The 21324-nt window shown below is 42.9% G+C and overlaps 1 protein-coding gene across 4 annotated transcripts; it reads right to left on the reverse strand.

The window, feature by feature from the left end:
- Positions 1–253: 253 nt before the first annotated feature.
- MAGEA10 (MAGE family member A10) lies at positions 254–4561 on the reverse strand. 4 transcript variants are annotated; one of them, XR_008654903.1, is made up of 3 exons: positions 4506–4561; positions 2042–2132; positions 1849–1886 (listed from the first exon to the last, which is right to left on the reverse strand). XR_008654903.1 is itself a non-coding variant. In XM_055269061.2 (2 exons), exon 2 carries the CDS (start codon positions 1670–1672, stop codon positions 563–565), a length of 1110 nt encoding a protein of 369 aa, XP_055125036.1. In that variant the 5' UTR covers positions 1673–1737; positions 4506–4543; the 3' UTR covers positions 254–562. The 4 variants fall into 4 exon arrangements, 2 of the variants coding, with proteins under 2 accessions (XP_055125036.1, XP_055125034.1); XR_010119589.1 differs by lacking the exon at positions 4506–4561 and adding an exon at positions 2923–3122 and having other exon boundaries at positions 1876–1886; XM_055269061.2 differs by lacking the exons at positions 1849–1886; positions 2042–2132 and adding an exon at positions 254–1737 and having other exon boundaries at positions 4506–4543.
- Between the last annotated feature and the right edge of the window lie 16763 nt (positions 4562–21324).

Below are 21324 nucleotides of genomic sequence, written 5' to 3' on the forward strand. Positions count from 1 at the left end.
CAAAGAGAACAGTAAGACAAAGATGTTATGCACTGTATTTTCCTCAGCCTCAGCCTGGCCCTCCACCACGTACATCATTGATTTCCGTTCTCATTTGTTTTCGTAAATTAAAAAAACAAAAAAAAACCAAACTGACATGTAATTGTAGATATTTATGAGGTACAATTTGATGTTCTGATTACATGTAGTATAATGATCAAATCAGGTAGTGTATCCATCACCTCATGCATTTATCATTTCTTTTTGGTGACAATATTGAAAAGCCTTCCTTCTAGCTGTTTTGTAATATACAATATCTTAATGTTAACTATAGTCATCCTACTGTGCAATAGAACACTAGAGCTTATTCCTCCTATTTAATTGTAATTTTCCATGTTGGCTAACCGCTTCCAAGCCCCTCTTGTCCTTCCTCTCCCCAATCTCTGCTAACTACTGCTCTACTCTCTACTTCCATGATACTAATTTTTTTTTTTTTTTTTTTTTTTTTTTAGATTCCACATATGAATGAAACCATGTGGCATTTGACTTGCCTTTTAAAACACAGTGAAGAATCTGTCTTACTTTATTCAGGGTAGGAGAAGCTGCCTGTAGCACTAGAACTTGCACTGGCCATGGCAGTAGTATCATCTGTGGTGGCAATTCTGGCCTGGGCTCTCTCTTCCTCATCTTTCAAAGCCTCCTCATACCACAGTGGGAAGGATCTTGGATCACTCCCATTTACCTTGGCCAAAAATTTCAGGAGACTCATCTTCCTAATTTCAGCATGAGCCCTTGGACCCCACAGAAACTCATACCGTGCAGGATCACTGCCAGGCACCTGCCGGTACTCCAGGTAGTTTTCCTGCACCCAATCTTGGGTGAGCAGCTTCCTGGGCTCCCCATAAATGAAGTGCTCCATCCCATCATACAGCCCCATCATATTCAATGCTTCCCAGATGACCTCCTCAGGGATGCAGTAGTCCTCTATGAAGATTATGCTTAGGATAAGTATGAGAATGCCAGTCTTGGGCATGCTCTGGACATCACTCAGCATCCCATCATAGGTGAGGTCCAGGGAGGTGACAAGGACAAAGGAGTGGCCAGTGGGGTCCACTTCCTTTACATCGATGCCAAAGACCAGAAGCATGCACTCGGAGGCTTCACTAAACAACAAAGGGAAGTGGTCTTCATAATTTTTTATGACACTCTCCAGTATTTCTGCCTTTGTGATTGGCTCCTTCGTTTGATACTTGAAGAGCAGGAACTGCACCAAATCAGTCACCTTTTCATCTATCTCGCTTCTGGGTAAAGACTCATTGTCTGGCAGGGCCTGTAGGGTGCTTGGACTCTCCTCCTTTTGGCCGCTGGAGCCCTCATCAGATTGATCTAATGGAAGGGAGGCAATGATCGAGGGGGAGGAGCAGGCTGTCTGAGCATTCTGGGGAGGATTTGGTGTCTCTTCATCAGCAGAAACCTCCTCTGGGGTGCTTGGTATTAGAGGATAGCAGGAGGAGGAGGAGGAAGAGGAGGAGGAGGGAAAAGAGGATGGAAAAGAGGAGCTGGTGGAAGTGGATGATGAAGCATACTCCTCCACAGCCAGGGGGGCCTGTGCACCCTCGAGGCCCTGTGTCTCACTTTGGGATTGAAGATCTTCTTCAGGCATGCAGCGCTGACGCTTCGGAGCTCGAGGCATGATGACTCTGATCAGGGTAGCAGGTGGGAGTGTGGGCAGGAGTTGGGCGATGGGGACCCACAGGCCTGGGGAGAGAGGGAGGGTGTAAGTGGCCACAGCTGAGAACCACACCCTGGAGGTTCTAACAAAGGCCAACTTACAGGTCTTCTCCTTCAGTGCTGCTCTGTGGTGTCCCACAGCTCTTGACCTCTTGGTCTCCCCGTCCCCTGATAACCTGAAGAAGGAAGTGAGAGATGGCTCTTCAGGATGCAGCCGGCAGAGGCCAAGGCTCCAGGACTGACAGCAGGGTAGGTGGAGCTGATGCAGTGGGGTCCACTTTGTCCTGGAGCAGGTGGGGCCCTTGGTACACATTCAGGGCATGCACCTCACCTTGACTCCTGGCACTGTCTGGGCCCTCTCTGCTCTGTGACCTGAAAACACTGCCTTAGACCAAGGCCTCACCTCACAGTCCCTGGAGCTCCTGAAAGAGGAATTGAGGGGCCCTCAGGGTTCAGGCTGCAAGCACAGCGCCAGCCTCCCAGTGTTGTCAGGAGGGTGGGCTGGACTCTGTGAGCTCCCCGCTGCCCTGGGATGGGGAGCCTCTGTGCTCACATGGGGCTCTCACCTTTCTCCTGGAAGAGCCTGGACCCTGCTCCTTTGCTGGTCTAAGAAACTCTCAGATCAAAAGCTTACATCCCTGATACGAAATAGAAGACATGAGGGGACCCACATCTGGCCACAACTGTGGAGGTCCTCCCAGAAAAGACAGCAAGAGGTGGCCATATTCAGCTGGGTCCATGTGTACTGGGGTGAGGAGCCTGCTTCGTCCTCTTCTTGATGCCTGATACGACCTGGGACCCTTCCTTTGTTGACCTGAGGCTACTTCCTTAAACCAAGGTCCTATCTCCAGGAGACATGGAAAGAGGAAGTGAGGGGAGTCCATCTACCCACAGTTCCCCGTGAATTCCCGTGGCTGACAGAAGGGGCAGGGTGGGGCTGAGTCCTGTGCGTTTGGAGAACGGTGTCCCCTCAGTCCTCACCTTGACTCCTGGCAGGGTCTGGGACCCTCCCTCTGCTGACCCGAGTGCAGCTCCCTTAGACCAACACTTCTCCCTCCCAGAGACTAATGATCCTTGTATAAGACAGGGAGCCTCAGCGTATAGCCCTGACTAGGTTCTCCAGAGTGACAGCAGGGTCATGGCAGATTTCTGTGGGGACCCCGTCTGTGTTATGGGCTGGGGGTAGCCTCAAATTTCCCTCAGGTTCCTTACCTGGACTCTTGTCAGCTCCTGCGACCCACCGTGTCTGCAGAAAAGAGGGGCTCCCTGTGTTAACTTGAGTCACCCTCTGAGAAAAAGGTTCTCGCCTCCGAGATCCCAAAACAAAAGTAAGAAGGAGCCACATCCTGTCATCCCTGTGGGGTGTCCAGGGCTGATATCTCCCCTTTACACCAAAACTCCATTTCCCTGAGGGTTCCTCATCTTCCTGCCTCTGGTAAAATTGAGCTTGCCACTTAGTGCCAATCCTGATCAGGTCCTCTCAGAGCTAAGAAGAGGGGACAGCCAGACTCTGTGACATCCCTTCTTTCTGGGCTGCAGGTACCTCCAGTCCTCACTATGGGGGCACCCCTTGGGTCCTGCAGATTCTGGGACTCCTCCCTCTGTTGACCAAGTGTGGAACCCTGTGATAACTTCTTAGCAACCCTCAGACCAAGGTCCTCACCTCCCTGAGACCCGGCAGGCAGAAGTGGGGGAGGGGCACCACACGATCACACCTGCATGGGATTCCCAAAGCTGACAGAAGGAGCAGATTTGGTGGGGTCGGGGGTAAAGGGGGACAAGACGGGGACTTCCTTTATTTGGGTGTCCTCCAGGTATTCAGATTTACTCCCGACAGGGCCCAGCCCTTTCCCTCCTGCTGAACCGCGTATGGATCTTGCACACCAAGGCCACCATCTCCCTGGGATCCCTGGTGAGAAAGTGGGGGCCACTTCCCTTCCTCACAGTCTTGCCTGGGGTTCCAGAGCTGATAAGAGGGACAGATTTCCTACTTCTGAGATGCGGGGATCTGCTGAGTCCTCCCTCAGGGCTCTGGGACTCCTCCCTCTGCTGACCTGAGGCTCCACTCCTCAGACCATAGCCCTCTCCTCATTGACACCCCAAAGGCACAGCAAAGACACATCACATGGGCCACCGTGCCTGAAACCGCCCAGGGCTGAGGTCCCCACTGATCTGGACTCCAAGGTCCCTTGAGTCCTTTCTCTTCTTCCTCCCCTTGACTCTTGGCAGGGTTGCTCTCCTCTACCCCGCCCCGCCGCAGACCTGAGTCACCGTCCCCTGGAATCCTGAGGCCGAGTGAAGAGACGTCTCGGTCTCAGACAGAGGTGGGGTGGGCACCCTGTCCTGGGATCCCTTCATGCCTCCCTCATTTCCCAGGAGGGCCTGGGCCCTCCCTCTGCTCCCTTGAAGCCGCATTCTTGGTACCAATATCCCCTTCCCTACGTCAGCCCCGGATGCGGACGTCAGAATTTGCATTCCTGGTCGCCATGATCGGGGCTTCCCAGGGCTGACATCAGGGGCAGAGCCCTCCCTGAGCGTCCCGACCTTGATGCTGGCAGAACCTAGGCGCGGCTCCCTCCGAACCAGCCCGGCCCTGGTCACACCAAGCTCTGACTCCCAGAGTCCCCTGCGGCTTAAGCGGCGGGAGAGAGTGGGGGCGGGGGTGGGGGGGGTGACAGCCCAGCCTGAGAAGTCTGCCCTCAGATGGTCCAGAGCTGGCAGCAGAGGCAGCGCCGTATTATTTAGGGCTTTCTATCTGGGTTGGGGGCGTCCTCAGTCCTCCCTCAGCCTCTCACCTTGCCTCCTCACAGAGCCTGGGCCCGCTCTCTTCAGCCGATCTCAAGCCTGTCCCTCAGAACGAGAACCTCGCTTCTCTCTGATCCCCGAGGCGTAACTTAGTGGCGTCACATCCGGCACCCGGGGCTTCCCTGGGTTGACAGCAGGGGCGGAGTGGATTCTGCCGGAGCTGGGGTGGGATTGGGGGTGGGAGTCCGGGTGGGGGTGGGGCAGGGATGGTGGTGAAGATGAGTGTAGGGAGGGGCATGGGGGTGAGGACTGGGATGGGGATCTTGGGGCTGTGGGTCGTGGTGGGGGTGGGGGTGGGGTCTTTCAGTCATCCCTAGTCTCGACCTTGATGCCTGGAAAAGCCTGGACCCCTGTTTTGTCTGAGGATGTCTTCTCCCCTTACACCAGGTCTCTCGACTCGGAGTCTTCCGAGGTGGCAGTGAGGGGAGGGTTGTGGTCGGGGTGACAACATTGCCAGGGTCTTCCAGGGCTGACAGGAGGGGCTCAGCTGGATTCTGTGGCCCCTTTGTGTGGGGTGGGTGGACCCTCGGTCCTCACTCAGGAGGATCTTCCTCCTGGCTCCTGTCTCTTTGATGAAGTGATGGGTGAGAGACGCTCGGTTGCTGTCACCTCTGATCGTTTGCCCAGCTGCATCCCTTGCAGAGCATGGGTGCGGGTCCCAGGCCAGATGGTCCCTGGGGAGCTGCAACGCCCGTGATTGTAATGACCTATGGGAGAAGACGCACACCTTCCCAAGGGGGCTCTTCCCAAGCCACAAGTATACCTGGCAAACTTTTTGTCCTAAAGGGTATATTTTCTACAAGAAAGAGGCTGAGCATCGCGGTGTGGGGAGGTCCTGCTGTTTTGAGTTTAGCTGACATTTTATAGTCCAATGCAGTGATGTCTGGTTTTCTAACCCTCATTCCTAGTAAAAATATATATTTTAAATGTCTGCCAGGTGTATATTGTATACATACATAACATTTCATGAAAGAATACCTACCTTACGCTGTGTGGTTCACTGCTTATTCTATTTCTAGTCCATTCTTTATATTCTATTATAATAATTTTTCTTTTTCTGAACAAGAAAATTTAATATAAAGAATTATTAACTTGTAGCAGAGGATTAACTGAGACCAGTCGTCACTATGGTGGTTTTAGGTGGTTAGCAGCATAGACTCCAGGGTCATACTCCCTCAATCAACCCCATCTTTCCTGCTGTCCTGATATCACTCCAGAGCTACTGGCATCGTGGTGTGAAGTGCTGCCTCAGATTGTGCAATAAAGCAGGGCCAGAAATTCAAATATTTCTTCCTACTCATCCTCTTATTTGCTGTCTATGCAGGCTGCGGACCTCCTCAAATGCACTGTTGTCCTCCACTCCCCTGACTCCAAACACAAGGTCCAGTTCAACATTCTGCAGTCTCCTTAGGGTTCTATCATGTTTTGCTGTGCAGAATTTGTGTTGATAATGTTTTTTCCCTTCTCCCCTCCAGGATTGATTCTGGAGTGTAAGTCAGCAATATAAACTTGGTGCTCATTTTGGCCTAAAGGTAAGGCACTAATTCTGTAAATAATTTAAGGAAAATTCACGCCTTTAAAATATTCTGTTCTCCATTAATGGATATGGTATAACGCTTTATTTATTTGGGACTCCTTTCCCCTGAATCTATCAGCAAACTTTTACACTTGACTCCAGTAAGATCCTGCTCATTTGTGTTAGGATTATCTTTAAGGTAATTTTAGGAGTTTTTTGCTGTTTTTAATGGGTATTTTCTATTGTATGTTCTATTTACTGTTTTTTTATGACCAATTTCTTGATTTTGCTATAATGAGCTTCCATAAAACATTTTTCTTCTGAAGTCTTTTATTCATTTAAATATTCCACATGCTTATTCCTTTGACTATTCTTTAAAGATAACATTGTCTCCAAACATCTCTCTTTTCAAAATTCATGCATCTTATTTATTTTGATACCCATAGCTCTGGCTATGCGTTTCAGTGCAGTTTTGAACAATAGAGAAGGTAGCATACATTTTTGTCTTGTTCCTGGCTTTTATGGAAATTCTTATAACATTTCACATTGAAGTGCATTTGCTATAGATTTTAAGTAATGCAAGTTCTATTCTAGTGTTAGTTTACTTTTTTCTTTTTTTTTAACCATTATCTTGTGTTAAACTTCTTTGAAATGCTTTTTAATGTAGCCATTGACATAATCAAGTGTTTTTTCTCCTCTAATTTGTTTACAGGGAATTACAATTAAAAGCATTTTCTAATGTTAAATCATAATTTTTATTCCTTGGACAGCGCTTGTTTGTTCAGTTAATATACTGCTATGTTGAATATGCTATTAAATTATTTAGAATATTTGCTGCTATGTGAGAGAGCTTGGCTCAAGCATCTGGTATTTGAATCAAAGAGTGCTGGCCTGGCAAAATGAGTTGAATAATTACCCATCTTTTTGTATGCTTTGGAAGAGTTTACATAAGATGGTAATTTGTTTCTCCATGAACATTTGGTATGACTGGCCTCCCAAACTGCCTTATCCTGGAACATTTGGCAGTGGCTTGAGTTTTGAATACTGTACAGTTTCAGTCTGTATTGTTTGATTAAACCTGTAAGTGATCAATTTCACTTAGGATTTCAAATTTAATGGCATGATATTTACAATAAAAAGTTTTTATTACAGATATTCTCAACATATACAACAGTAAAGAGAATAGTATAATGAGCCAATATACCAGACACTTAGCATCAACAATTTTCAATACATTGTCCAATCTGGTTCTAATTTTACTCTTACCTACTTCCATCTCTTGCTACCGTAATGATTTGAGGCATATCCCAGACATCGTATCATTTTGTTTCTAATTATTTCATATGCTTTTATAAAAGATAAGAACTCTTTTGTGAAACATAAATTCAATGTAATTATATTTCCTAACAATTTAAATGAGTAATCATCAAATGCCCAGATAATTTCCATGTTTACCTGGCAGACATATTTTTTAAAAATTAGTTTCTTTGAATCAGTGTTTAAATATGATCTAATCAGTGCAATTATTGGTTCTATAGCTTAGTCTTTTTTAATCTATAGTTTCTCTGACTATTAATCTTTTTTTCCTTGCAACTTAAAACAAGACAAAACAAAACAATAAACAGGTCTTGTATTTTGTCTAGTTTCCCATAGTATGAATTTTGCTCAATGCAGCACTTGTGGTGTCCCTTAAGAAGTTTTTCAGACCTTACTTTCTGACACTACGAAATGCTCCAGGCTCATTTTATATGGAGTTCTCCCTCAGTATCCCTGGGGGATTGGTTTCAGGAACTTCCATGGTATCAGAACATCTCATGTACCCCATAAAATATACATTTACTTTGTACCCACAAAACTTTTTTTAGAAGGACCTCCCATGAACACCAAAATTTGCGGATGCTCAATCTCTTATACAAAATTGTGTAACATTTGCATACAACCTGTGCACATCCTTTCATATACTTCATCTCTTGATTACTTATAATACCTAATATGATGTAAATGCAATGTAAAAAAAGTTGTTACTCTGTATTGTTTAGGGCATAAGGACAAGAAAATAAAAGTCTGTACATGTTATGAACAGATCCATTTTTTTTGCATATTTTTGATCTTCAGAGTTTTAAATCCATGGATGTGGAATCCACAGAGGGGCAACTGTATTTCATGCCCCAGTCTCAGAATCAGCCATTTCTCCAAGGAGCCCTAACTGTTTTTACTAGATGATGGTTTTAGAAACTCACATCTTAGTGCTAGGTGGGCTTGTTGCTACTGGGGGAGTTGTTACTTATAGGCTTTCTCAGTTCACAGAGCAATGAAATATATATGTGTATCTACACACACCTATAAATATTTGTATATGTAAGCATCTGTAACTATATTAAACTGTGCATGACTTTATGCTGACGTCTCCAACTCTAATCCATTACAACAAAGATTACTCTAGCCTCCTCCCCTTGCTTACCTGTGACGTCCCATTCGAACAATGAGAAACTCATCTCCTGTTATCTGTCAATCCATTCAGTTAATTGTTCAATTCCAATATACATGTATACTGTTTTCAGAATTATTAATCTGTACTCCTGTGGGAAACAACTTTACTAACTCTAGTACAGCACTTACATACAGTTCCTTTTGACCCTAGCTTTACAACCTTCATTTCCAAGTTACTTAAGGCAGCAAATTCCCATCATGCCCTTCAGTGAGATTGTTTCGTACATTTTTAATACAGTTAGAATGCTTTGCTATATTCTACATTTCATCCTGGAATTTTTTGATCTCTTAAATTATTTCTTTAATTTTCATACATTAAGATTCACTCTTTGTGCTACAAAGTTTTATGATTTTTGACACATACTGTCATGTATGAACCATTACAGTATCGTAAAAATAGTTTCACTGCCCTAATAAATCTCCTGTGTTTAACCTTTTTACACTTTTCTACGTATGTTTATTGTTTCTATAATTCTTTCCCTTTCCAAAATGTCATATAAATGGAGTCATACACTCTGTAGCCTTTTCCAACTGGCTACTTTCATGTGACAATATGCGTTTAATATTTTTGATGTCTTTGCATGTCTTGTAGGTCATTCTTTTTTATTTATGAGTAATATGTCATTGTAAGGCTGTGTCACAGTTTGTTTATCTATTCATCCATTAAAGGACATATTCCACTTTGGGGTGATTACCAAATAAGCATCTATAAACATTTATGTATGGGGATTTGTGTGAACATATGTTCTCAAATCAGTTAGGAAAATAACCCAGGAGCGTGCTTGCTGGATCTAAGGTGAGACTATGTTCAATGTTTTTAAAAGTGGCTTCAAAAGTGGCTGTACTATTTTGCATTTCAACCAGCAATGAATGAGAGTTCCTGCTTTGCATTCTTTCTAGCAATTGGACTTGTATTTTTAAAATTTTATACATTCCAGTAGGTGTGTAGTAATATTTATTGTTAGTTAATTTGAAACTACATAATAATAAATAATATTCAGTATCTTCTCCTATGCTCATTTTTTACCTATATATCTTCTTTGGTGATGCGTCTGCTTCGAACCTTTGCCCAGTCAAATGAGTTTTCTGGTTTTCAATTGTTGAGTTTTAAGTTTTTTGTATTTTGCATACAAGTGCCTTATTTGGTAGGTGTTTTGCAACTATTTTCTCTCTGGATTTTCTTTTCATTCTCTTCACAATGTTTTTCACAGAGTGCACACATTTTTAAAACAATACTTAACTTTACCAATTTATCTTTCATGAATCTGAAAACTCATCACTAAATCCAAGGTTATATAGATTTTCTCCTGCTTTCTCCCAGAGATTTTATATAGTTTCTGCATTTTACGCTTAGGTCTACAAGCTATTTTGGGTTAGTTTTTAGTGAAAGGTCTAAGGTTTAGTCTGGATTCATTTTATATTTTATTTTAAAAATTAACTTTCTTCATGAAATTGCATTTGCACCTTTGTCAGAAATAAATTGACTCTATGGGTGTGGTTCTATTTCTGGACACTATTCTATTTATCTATGTTTTTATTTTTTCACCAATTCCACATTGTCTTGATTACTATAACTTTACAGTAAGTCTTGAAATTAAGTAATGTGAGCCCTCTGGCTTTGTTGTTCTTCTATACTGTATTGCCTATGCTGAGATACTCTTATCCATATAAAATATAGAGTAGTTTGCTGATATCTAGAAAATACCTTGATGAGAATTTGATTGGAATCATATTGTATGTACAGAACATATTGGGAAAAACTGACATACTAACAATTTTCTGTCTCCAACCCATGAATGCAGAATAACTTTCCATTTATTTTTTCTTTGATTTCTTTTATCAGTGCTTTGTTGTTTCCATATACAGAGCCTATATGTATTTTGAAGATTTACACATAGGTATTTTGTTTGGGGGGAACTATTATAAATGATGTTTTTAATTTAAAATTTTAATTGTTTATTGACAGTATTTGACAAAGCAATTTATTTTTTATATTAATCTCGTTTCCTATGACCTTGTTATAATCACTTTTTGGTTTAAAAGTTGTCTTGTGTTTGTTGTTGTTATCAATTCTATGACATTTTCTACACAGACAAACATTTCTTCAGTGGACAGAGAGGCATAGTTTTTTTTCTTCCCCTGAAGCGCATGTTTTATTTCAATTTCTTGTCTTAATGTACTAGCTAATACTTCCAATATGATGTTGAATAGAAGTTGTCAGAGGAGACATACTTGCTTTTTTCCTGGTCTCTCAAAATCCTTAAGTATAATACTACCTATAGGGCTTTTGTAGATGCACTTTATTAAGTAGAGGATGTCCCCTTCGATTCCACATTTGCTGAGATTATTTTTATCATGAATGTGCGTTGGATTTTATCAAATAAATATTCTGCATACATTGATATAATAATATGGTAGTTTTTCTTTAGCCTGTTGACATCATGAGTTACATTAATTGATTTCTGAATGTTGGACCAGCCTTGCATACCTGCAATAAGTCTCACTTGGTCCTGATGTATAATTATTTTTATACATTGTTGGATTTGATTTGCTTATATTTGGTGGAAGATTTTTGGATCTACATTCATAAGAGATATTGGTCTGTAGTTTTGCTTTTTTGTATATCTTTAACTGGTTTTGGTGTTATGGAGTGGTCTCACAGAATGAGTTAGGAGTGTTCCATCTGCTTCTATTTTCTGGAAGAGAGTGTAGATTGCTATTAAGCATTATTTAAACGTTTGGTAGAATTCAGTAGTGAAGCCATCTGGGCCTAGTAATTTCTATTTGGGAAATATGTTAATTATCGACTCAATTTATTTTGCAGATATGTTTATTCAGGTTATCTTTTTATCTTTGTGTGAGGTTTTGTAGTGTGTATCATTTAAGGTAATTTTATCTAATTTACCAAATTTATAGACCTAGAGTTGTCATAATATTCTTTCATTATCCTGTTAATGTCCATGGCCTTGGTAAAGATGATCACTTTTTCATTTCTGATGTTTGTAATTTGCGTCTTCTATTTTTTTCTCGACTAGCCTCACTAGAAGATTGTTAATTTTGTTGATCTATCCAGATAACTAGATTTGGGTTTATTGATTTTCTCTGTTGTTTCTTCTAAGATTTTTATAATTTCTCTTTTACATTTAGGCCTTTGTTCAATCTTATTTTGTCTATTTGTTTCTTCTCTCTTTTCTTCTATGTAGTCTTCACAATTTGGGCTTACTTGCATCCATCTTTATTTGGAAGTCTTTCCAGGTATTTGAAAGGAACTTGGGTGTTATAATCTAACTTTTTGGTCACCACAGCTGTATCTGCATTATGGGATACCCCAAGCCTAGTAATACTGTGGCTCCTGCATACTCTTAGACATACTGACTTGGTCGTCTTGGATAAGATCTGGAAGAACTCTCTGGATTACCAGGCAGAAACTTTTGTTCTCTTCCCTTACTTTCTCCCAAGCAAAAGAAGTTTCTCTCTCTCTCTCTCTCTCTCTCTCCTTCTCGCAGCTGTTTCTGTCCCCTGAGGGAACCTCCACTTCTCAATTGCGTGTCCTGGAACTTAGGCTCTGCAATAGGTAGCCTAGGATGGGATCAGAAATGTTGATGTTGTAAAAGAAAGTTAAAATGGAGACCAGGCCTGAATAATTCCTGAACAGACAAAAGCAGTTAGGCCTCATAAGTGACAAAAAGCCTTGCTATTTCTTGTAAATGCCTATAGTGAAGAGAAACATAACTTAAGATCAACCAATCAGAAGTAGCAAACAAACTTATAATTATATAATTAAGAACTTTCCAATGGGATAAGCCAGGTTAGACAACTGTATATTGGCTACTAATCAAATGTTTTCTTAGCTTTCCTTCTGTGTCCATCCTTTAAAAGCCTCCCCATTGTGATCCTTCAGTGGAGCTCCTGAACTGCTTCTGATTTAGAGCTACCCAATTCATGAACTATTTTTTGCTCAAATAAACTCATTAACATTTTATTGTGCCTCAGTGTACATTTTTAACAAAGTTCAGCCCCTCCCAGGAAGATACCATACTCTTGAACTTGAACCTGGAAGAGAGGGTGCCCTATGTTCTTGGCTACACCCATCTGGAATTTAGTTTCCTTCACACTGTGATAAGGAGGAACAAGGGAGTGGGTCACGGTTCAAATGCCACAGACTCTCACTGTTGTTACCAAATGTCAGATTTTCTTGAATATGTTTTTCTTCATTTGCTATATGCCCTTAGGCCATTTCCAGATATTTTAAATTGCTTTAAAAAGAATTGTTACCAGTTTCACCGGGGAGTGAATCCATGGAGCTCCTCATATTGTCAATGCAAGAGGTGGAACTCCCTAGGTGTAATTTTTGTCACTTAGTTTTAATTTTTATATTTACCTTAGGTTCTATATTTTTATTTTTATAATTATTTTTATAATTTATTCTTCTGTTTTTGCTGTGGTCTGAATATGTCCCCCAAACTTCATGTTGAAACTTAATCACCAAAGTGATAGGCATTAAGAAGTGACTAAGTCATGAGGGCAGAGTTTTCATGGATGGGATTAGGCTCTTATTGAAGGACTTGAGAGAGTCCTTATTGTGCTTTTCTGCTCTTCTGCTGTGTGAAGACACAGCATTCATTTCCTTTTCTTTGCCCTCTGTACCTTCCTCCATGTCAGGATTCAGTAAGAAGGCCCTCACCAGACACATAACCAGCTGACACTTTTGATCCTGGATTTCCCAGCCTCAAGAACTGTAAGAAATACATTTCTAGTCTTTATAAATTGCCTAGTCTGTAGTATTTTGTTATAGCAGCACAAACAAACTAAGACAAATTTATTCTTCCCTCATGTTTGCTAGATATAGAGCATTGTATTTTTCTCTCCATCATAATCTATTATTTTGAAAGTTCTATTTGTTTCCATTCAGCAAATTGTTGACTTAAAACTTCTAACATATATATTTAAACCTATAATCTCCCATCAACGAAGAATATTAATCCAAGTTTAGCATATTCCTCAAACAAGACTCTTAGGAAGTTTTTGTTTATTTTCTACTCTTCCCATATTTTTGGGGTTTTATTGATCTCAACTGAATATTTCAAATCATTATTTCAATAATATCTCATTTCTGTTTTATAAACCATTACATAAAAATTTTGTTAAATTTTATAGCCTTATTATAAAAACTATTTATTGTAAACTATAGTATTTATTTTTTGCTCTCCACTATTTCTTATATTTTGCTTGGATTTTATATTCTCCTTTTCCCAGAATATGTCTTAGAATAATTCTTTCCGTGATACTGCACAGATTATCTATTTCCTGAGTCCCTGTATCCCTGAGAAGGCTTTTATTATGCCTTCATACTTTCTTGATACTTTTTCTGATTAGGGAACTCTAGTTTAAAAATCTTTTCCCTCAGCACTTTATAGATGTCACTCCACTCTTTCTAACAACTTGCATTGTGCCTGAGAAGTCTGATAACACTGAGATTCACATTTTTAATAGTAATCTCTTCTTTCTTTGTAGAAAACTGTAGTATTTTACCTTTATCCATGAAGTTTGATCTAAAATATGTCCAAGTTTATTCTGGTAAATCATTATTGCTATTGTCCAAATGTTTTTGGTTTTCCTTCTGGGCGCATGGTAGACTGTACTCCCATCTCTTTGAAGTTACATGTGGCCATGTGACATGTATTGGCTAGGAAGATTTGATAAGAGATAACATTATTTTCATGAAGTAACTTTAAGAGGAATACACAATTTGCCACATTCTCTTCCATCTGCAATAATGATTGTGCAAACCCACATTGGTCTAAGCCTCTTTAAGTCTGGTCCCTTGGTAATTACAATAAGCAGAGCTCTCCTGCTGCCTTATCATTGAACAGGCGGTATAAAAAATAAATAAATATTTTGTTGTTTCAAGCCACTGATATTTTTGGATTGTTTAATATTACAGTGTAATGTAACCTATCCAGGCTGAAACAGGAATCAGTATCCATAGGTGGGGTATTTCCATAACAAAAATAATAACAATAACAGTAACATTAATAATAATGTATTTCATGCGCGTCCGTGTGAAGAGACCACCAAACAGGCTTTGTGTGAGCAACATGGCTGTTTATTTCACCTGGGTGCAGGCGGGCTGAGTCCCAAAAGAGAGTCAGCAAAGGGAGATAGGGGTGGGGCCGTTTTATAGGATTTGGGTAGGTCAAGGAAAATTACAGTCAAAGGGGGTTTGTTCTCTGGTGGGCAGGCGTGTGGGTCACAAGGTGCTCAGTGGGGGTGATTTTTGAGCCAGGATGAGCCAGGAAAAGGACTTTCACAAGGTAATGTCATCACTTAAGGCAAGGACCGGCCATTTACACTTCTTTTGTGGTGGAATGTCATCAGTTAAGGCAAGGCAGGGCATATTCACTTCTTTTGTGATTCTTCAGTTACTTCAGGCCATCTGGGCATATACATGCAAGTCACAGGGGATGCGATGGCTTGGCTTGGGCTCAGAGGCCTGACATTCCTGCCTTCTTATATTAATAAGAAAAATAAAACAAAATAGTGTTGAAGTGTTGGGGTGGCGAAAATTTTTGGGGGGTGATATGGAGAGAGACAATGGGCGATGTTTCTCAGGGCTGCTTCGAGCAGGATTAGGGGCGGCGTGGGAACCTAGAGTGGGAGAGATTAAGCTGAGGGAAGATTTTGTGGTAAGGGGTGATATTGTGGGACTGTTAGAAGAAACATTTGTCGTGTAGAATTATTGGTGATGGCCTGGATACGGTTTTGTATGAATTGAAAAACTAAATGGAATAAGAGAAGGAGCAAAACAGGTATTAAAGGTCTAAGAATTGGGAGGACCTAGGACATCTGATTAGAGAGTGCCTAAGGAGATTCAGCATAGTCCTGCCAGCAAAGATTATTTATTTACTTCAAGAGCTAAGAGTGGCAGTTTGGGGATAGCACGAGGAGATATCAGCTGTGATGGCTTGGAGAAACAGTGTAAACCGGCAGTGTAAACAAGAGCAGGGCATGTATGAGTAGTTGAGAACGGTGAATAGGAGTATGACTAGACAGAAGATAGTAGGATGACAAGTTTTTTTGGGGGCACAGTCTAAGTTGGTCCGGTGTCTGGAATGAGACTGGGGCCTAATAAAAAGGAGCTCAAATGGGCTGTACCTTGTAGCATTCCGGGGGCAGGCCTGAATTCTGAGAAGCGAAAGTGGTAAAAGTATTGTCCAGTCCTTTTTAAGTTGGTGGCTGAGCTTGGTGAGGCGTGTTTTTAAAAGACCTTTAGTCCGTTCTACTTTTCCTGAAGTTATAGGACTGTAAGGGATATAAAGGTTTCACTGAATACTAAGAGCCTAAAAAACTGCCTGGCTGATTTGACTAATAAAGGCTGGTCTGTTATCAGACTGTATAGAGGTAGGAAGGCTAAACTGAGGAATTATATCTGACAGAAGGGAAGAAATGACTGCAGTGGCCTTCTCCGACCCTGTAGGAAAGGCCTCTACCTATCCAGTGAAAGTGTGTACCAGACTAAGAGGTATTTTAGTTTTCTGACTTGGGGCATGTTGAGTAAAGCTAATTTGCCAGTCCTGGGTGGGGGCAAATCCTCGAGCTTGATGTGTAGGGGAGGGAGGGGGCCTGAATAATCCCTGAGGAGTAGTAGAATAGCAGATGGAACACTGAGAAGTTATTTCCTTGAGGATAGATTTCCACGGGGATAGATTTCCACGATGGAAAGAAAATGAGAGGTTCTAAGGGGCGGGCTAGTGGCTTGTACTATAGCATAGCCTGCCTTTGCTGGTGTGTGGCGATTAGGCCTGGTGGAACTGCCATGAATAAATCAAGTGTGATCAGGGTGAGGAACACGAAAGAAGGAAATATGGGGAAATGGGGTGATTGTCAGGTGGATCAGAGAGATGCCGTCATGAGGGTCAGGTGTGGTATCAGGAATAATGTGGGAGGCCAGATTGAAGTCCGAGCCAGGAACAGTGGTAATTGTGGGACTTAACAAAGAGTGAGTACAGCTGAAGGAGCCAGGGAGCAGAAAGTATATGCGTCAGGTATGAGGAAAAAAATAGATTTTGGAAGTTATGAGAAATGTAGAGAGTGAGTTGAGCATAGTTTGTGATTTTGAGGGCCTCTAAAAGTATTAAAGCAGCGGCAGCCGCTGCATGCAGACATGAGGGCTAGGCTAAAACAGTAAGGTCAAGTTATTTGGACAGAAAGGCTACAGGGTGTGGTCCTGGCTCTTGTGTAAGAATTCTGACCACACTAACCATGCCTAGGAAGGAAAGGAGTTGTTGTTTTGTAAGGGATTGAGATTTGGAAGATTAATCGGACAGGATCAGCAGGGAGAGCACGTGTGTTTTTATGAGAATTATGCTGAGATAGGTAACAGATGAGGATGAAATTTGGGCTTGACTGAAGTAATGGGAGCTGTCTGTGAAGGCTTGCAGCAGCACAGCCCAGGTAATTTGCTGAGCCTAATGGGTGTCAGGGTCAGTCTAAGTGAAAGCAAAGAGAGGCTGGGATGAGGGGTGCAGGGGAATAGTGAAAAAAGCATCTTTAAGATCAAGCACAGAATAGTGAGTTGTGGAGGAAGGTATTGAGGACAAAAGAGTGTACAGATTGGGCACCACAGGATGGATAGGCAAAACAATTTGGTTGATAAGGCGCAGATCTTGAACTAATCTGTAAGACTTGTCCGGTTTTTGGACAGGTAAAATGGGGGAATTGTAAGGAGAGTTATAGGTTTTAGAAGCCCATGCTGTAGCAGGTGAGTGATAACAGGCTTTAATCCTTTTAAAGCGTGCTGTGGGATGGGATATTGGCATTGAGTGGGGTAAAGGTGATTAGGTTTTAATGAGATGGTAAGGGGTGCATGATCGGTCGCCAAGGAGGGAGTAGAGGTATCCTATACTTGTGGGTTAAGGTGGGGGGATACAAGAGGAGGATGTGAAGGAGGCTTTGAACTGGGGGAAAAGGTGGAAATGAGGTGTGGCTGTAGCCCAGGAATAGTCAGGGAAGCAGATAATTTAGTTAAAGTGTCTCAGCCTAATAAGGGAACTGGGCAGGTGGGGATAACTAAAAAGGAGTGCTTAAAAGAGTATTGTCTAAGTTGGCACCAGAGTTGGGGAGTTTTAAAAGGTTTAGAAGCCTGGCTGTCAATACCCACAACAGTTATGGAGGCAAGAGAAACAGGCCCTTGAAAAGAAGGTAATGTGGAGTGGGTAGCCTCCATATTGATTAAGAAGGGGACGGGCTTATCTTCCACTGTGAGAGTTACCCGAAGCTTGGCGTCCGTGATGGTTTAGGGGGCTTCTGAGGTGATCAGGCAGTGTCAGTCTTCAGCTGCTAAGCCGAGAAGATCTGGGAAGGAGTCAGTGAGATAGCCTTGGGCCAGAGTTCCAGGGGCTCTGGGAGTGGCTGCCAGGTGAGTTGAACAGTCCGATTTCCAGCGGGGTCCTGCACAGATGGGACATGGCTTAGGAGGAATCCCGGGCTACGGGCATTCCTTGGCCCAGTGGCCAGATTTCTGGCACGTATAGCAAGCTCCTGGGGTGGGAGGTTCTGGAAGAACGCCTGGCTGCTGCGGTTCAGGCGTTTGGATGTTCTTGTGTGCTGGAGATGTGGCTGGGGTTTGTCTCACAGTGGAGGCAAGGAATTGCAACTTTTTTCTATTATTGTACACCTTGAAGGTGAGGTTAATTAAGTCCTGTTGTGGGGTTTGAGGGCCAGATTCTAATTTTTGGAGTTTTATTTAATGTCGGGAGCAGACTGGGTAATAAAATGTATATTGAGAATAAGACGGCCTTTTGACCTTTTAGGGTCTAGGGCTGTAAAGTGTCTCAGGGTTGCTGCCAAAGGAGTCATGAACTGGGCTGAATTTTTATATTTGATGAAAAAGAGCCTACACGCTATCTGATTTGGGATAAAGAAAAAGGAGCATTAACCTTGACTATGCTTTTAGCTCCAGCCACCTTTTTAAGAATAAATTGCTGGGCAGGTGGGGGAGGGCTAGTCACAGAACAAAGCTGTAAGCCAGACCAGGTGTGAGGAGGGGAGGTGATAAAAGGATTATAGGGTGGAGGAGCGGAGGCTGAGGAAGAATTGGGACCTAGCTCGGCCTGGTGAGGAGGGGAGAGGTCAGATGGGTCTGTAGAAAAGGAAGATTAGAAAGACTCAGCAATGCTTGGGGTTGGGACTGAGGGGACAGGCAGGAGGGAAAGAAGGAAGATTTGGGATGAGTTGCACTGGGCACAGAGACTAGAAAGGGACTGATGTGTAAAAGAATGCCTGGACGTCAGGCACCCTCAGACCGTTTGCCTATTTTACGACAAGAATTATAAGATCTTGTAGGATGGAAAAATTGAAAGTGCCATTTTCCAGCTATTTGGAACTACTGTCGAGTTTGTATTGGGGTCAGGCGGCATTGCAGAAGAAAATAAGATGCTTAGATTTTACGTCAGGTGAGAGTTGAAGAGGCTTTAAGTTCTTAAGAACACAGGCCAAGGGAGAAGGAGGAGAAATGGAAGGTGGAAGCTTGCCCATAGTGAAGGAGGCAAGCCCAGAGAAAAGAGTGGAGACATGGAGAAGGGGTGGGGGGTTCTTGCCCTCCAGAAAAGCAGAGAAGGGGTTGGGGCATGGAAATAAGGGATTGGGGCACAGAGATATAAGAGGTTGGGGCGTGGAAATAAGGGATCGGGGCACAAGATAAGAGGTCGGGGTGTGGAAATAAGCGATTGGGGGTCCTTGCCCCCTAGAAAAGCGGGATTTGCCGCTAAGGGTGAAGGAGAAGGGGTTGAGGGGTACTTGTCCCTGCCCCAGGAAAGCAGAGAAGGGGTAGAGACAAGGAGAGAAGGGGTTGGGGTACTTGCCCCTTCCCCAGAAAAGTGGGACTTGCCACTAAGGGTGAAGGACCAAGGCAGGCATCCCTGCATGGTCTGACACCTCTGAAACGCGGGTGAATAATCAGAGAGGCGTCCCTGCAATGATTAAACACCAAGGGAAGGCTGCCTTCCCAGTCCGTGACCAGCGCTGGAGTTTTGGGTCCATGGATAAAACGTGTCTCCTTTGTCTCTACCAGAAAATGAAAGGAATGGAAATTAAGAGAAGGGAGAAATTGAAAAGTGGAAAGGAGAAAGTGGTTGAGGGATAGTCAGAGAGGTTGGAGAAGAGAGTAAGAGGTGACTTACCCGATTTAAAATTGGTGAGATGTTTCTTGGGCTGGTCGAGGACATGAGGTCATAGGTGGATCTTTTTCATGGAGCAAAGAGCAGGAGGACAGGGGATTGATCTCCCAAGGGAGGTCCCCCGATCCAAGTCACGGCACCAAATTTCATGCGCATCCGTGTGAAAAGACCACCAAACAGGCTTTGTGTGAGCAACATGACTGTTTATTTCACCTGGGTGCAGGCGGGCTGAGACCGAACAGAGAGTCAGTGAAGGGAGATAGGGGTGGGGCCGTTTTATAGGATTTGGGTAGGTAAAGGAAAATTACAGTCAAAGGGGGTTTGTTCTCTGGTGGGCAGGAGTGTGGGTCGCAAGGTGCTCAGTGGGGGTGCTTTTTGAGCCAGGATGAGCCAGGAAAAGGACTTTCACAAGGTAATGTCATCACTTAAGGCAAGGACTGGCCATTTACACTTCTTTTGTGGTGGAATGTCATCAGTTAAGGTGGGGCAGGGCATATTCACTTCTTTTGTGATTCTTCAGTTACTTCAGGCCATCTGGGCGTATAGGTGCAAGTCACAGGGGATGCGATGGCTTGGCTTGGGCTCAGAGGCCTGACAATGTATATGTGCATTTGCTGAGGTACCAGATGATGGGTATTAAGCTGTTATCAGAGGCTGGAAAAATGGTGATCCAGGCTTCGTAGTGCTTAAATATTTGCTGAAACTGCTGGCTGCATTAATTTGTAAGGCAGATTATCTGCCTAACCAATGTGTAGCTCTAGAGGAAGAGACTGGAATAAAGAATGTTGGTACTGCGTATTAGTTACTGTTGAGTGAATATGACAAGGTATTACAAGAAAGAGCTGAGATCAGAAGAGAATTGGCTAGTTGGCAAACAATGATGAAATTGAACATAGAGTCCAGAAATCTGAGAACTTGCAGGGTTGGAAGAGGTAATTGCTTCTCAGCCCCAGTGAGTAAAAGACAAAGCATAGAACATAAGAGGGTTTTGGTGACAGTTTATTAAAATTCAGCCTCCAAGCAAAGACTAGATCAAGGCTGTGGCCATTTGAGCATTGTAAAAATCTCTGGATGGACTGTGTTGTCTCAAAGGAAAGACCAAATTAGGTCCATTGCTGCAGTAATTTTTTTTTTTTTTTTTTGGCGGAGTCTCGCTCTGTTGCCCAAGCTGGAGTGCAATGGCACGTCTCAGCTCACTGCAACCTCCACCTCTCAGGTTCAAGCAATTCCCCTGCCTCAGCCTCCCGAGTAGCTGGTTATATAGGCACATGCCACCAAACCAGGCTAATTTTTTTTTGTATTTTTAGTAGAGACGGGGTTTCCCCATGTTGGCCAGTCTGGTCTCGAACTCCTTACCTCAGGCAATCCGCCTGCCTTGGCCTCCCAAAGTGCTGGGATTACAGATGTGAACCACTGCGCCCGGCCACTAAATCTGTTTTATTGGACAAAATGGTTTAGGAAAAATTAACTTAGGGTATAGCTCTCCCATAGAAGCCTGATATCCACAGTTAAATTGTGAGAGACATGACAATGAGAAAGCAAATAAATATAGTGAATATGCAAATTGTGTTTCAAAATGAATTGTGGATATAGTTATTGGCATTTGGAGCTGAGTCAAACTAAATA

The sequence above is a fragment of the Symphalangus syndactylus genome, chromosome X, assembly GCF_028878055.3.
Source record: "Symphalangus syndactylus isolate Jambi chromosome X, NHGRI_mSymSyn1-v2.1_pri, whole genome shotgun sequence".
NCBI classification, from domain to species: Eukaryota; Metazoa; Chordata; class Mammalia; order Primates; family Hylobatidae; genus Symphalangus; species Symphalangus syndactylus.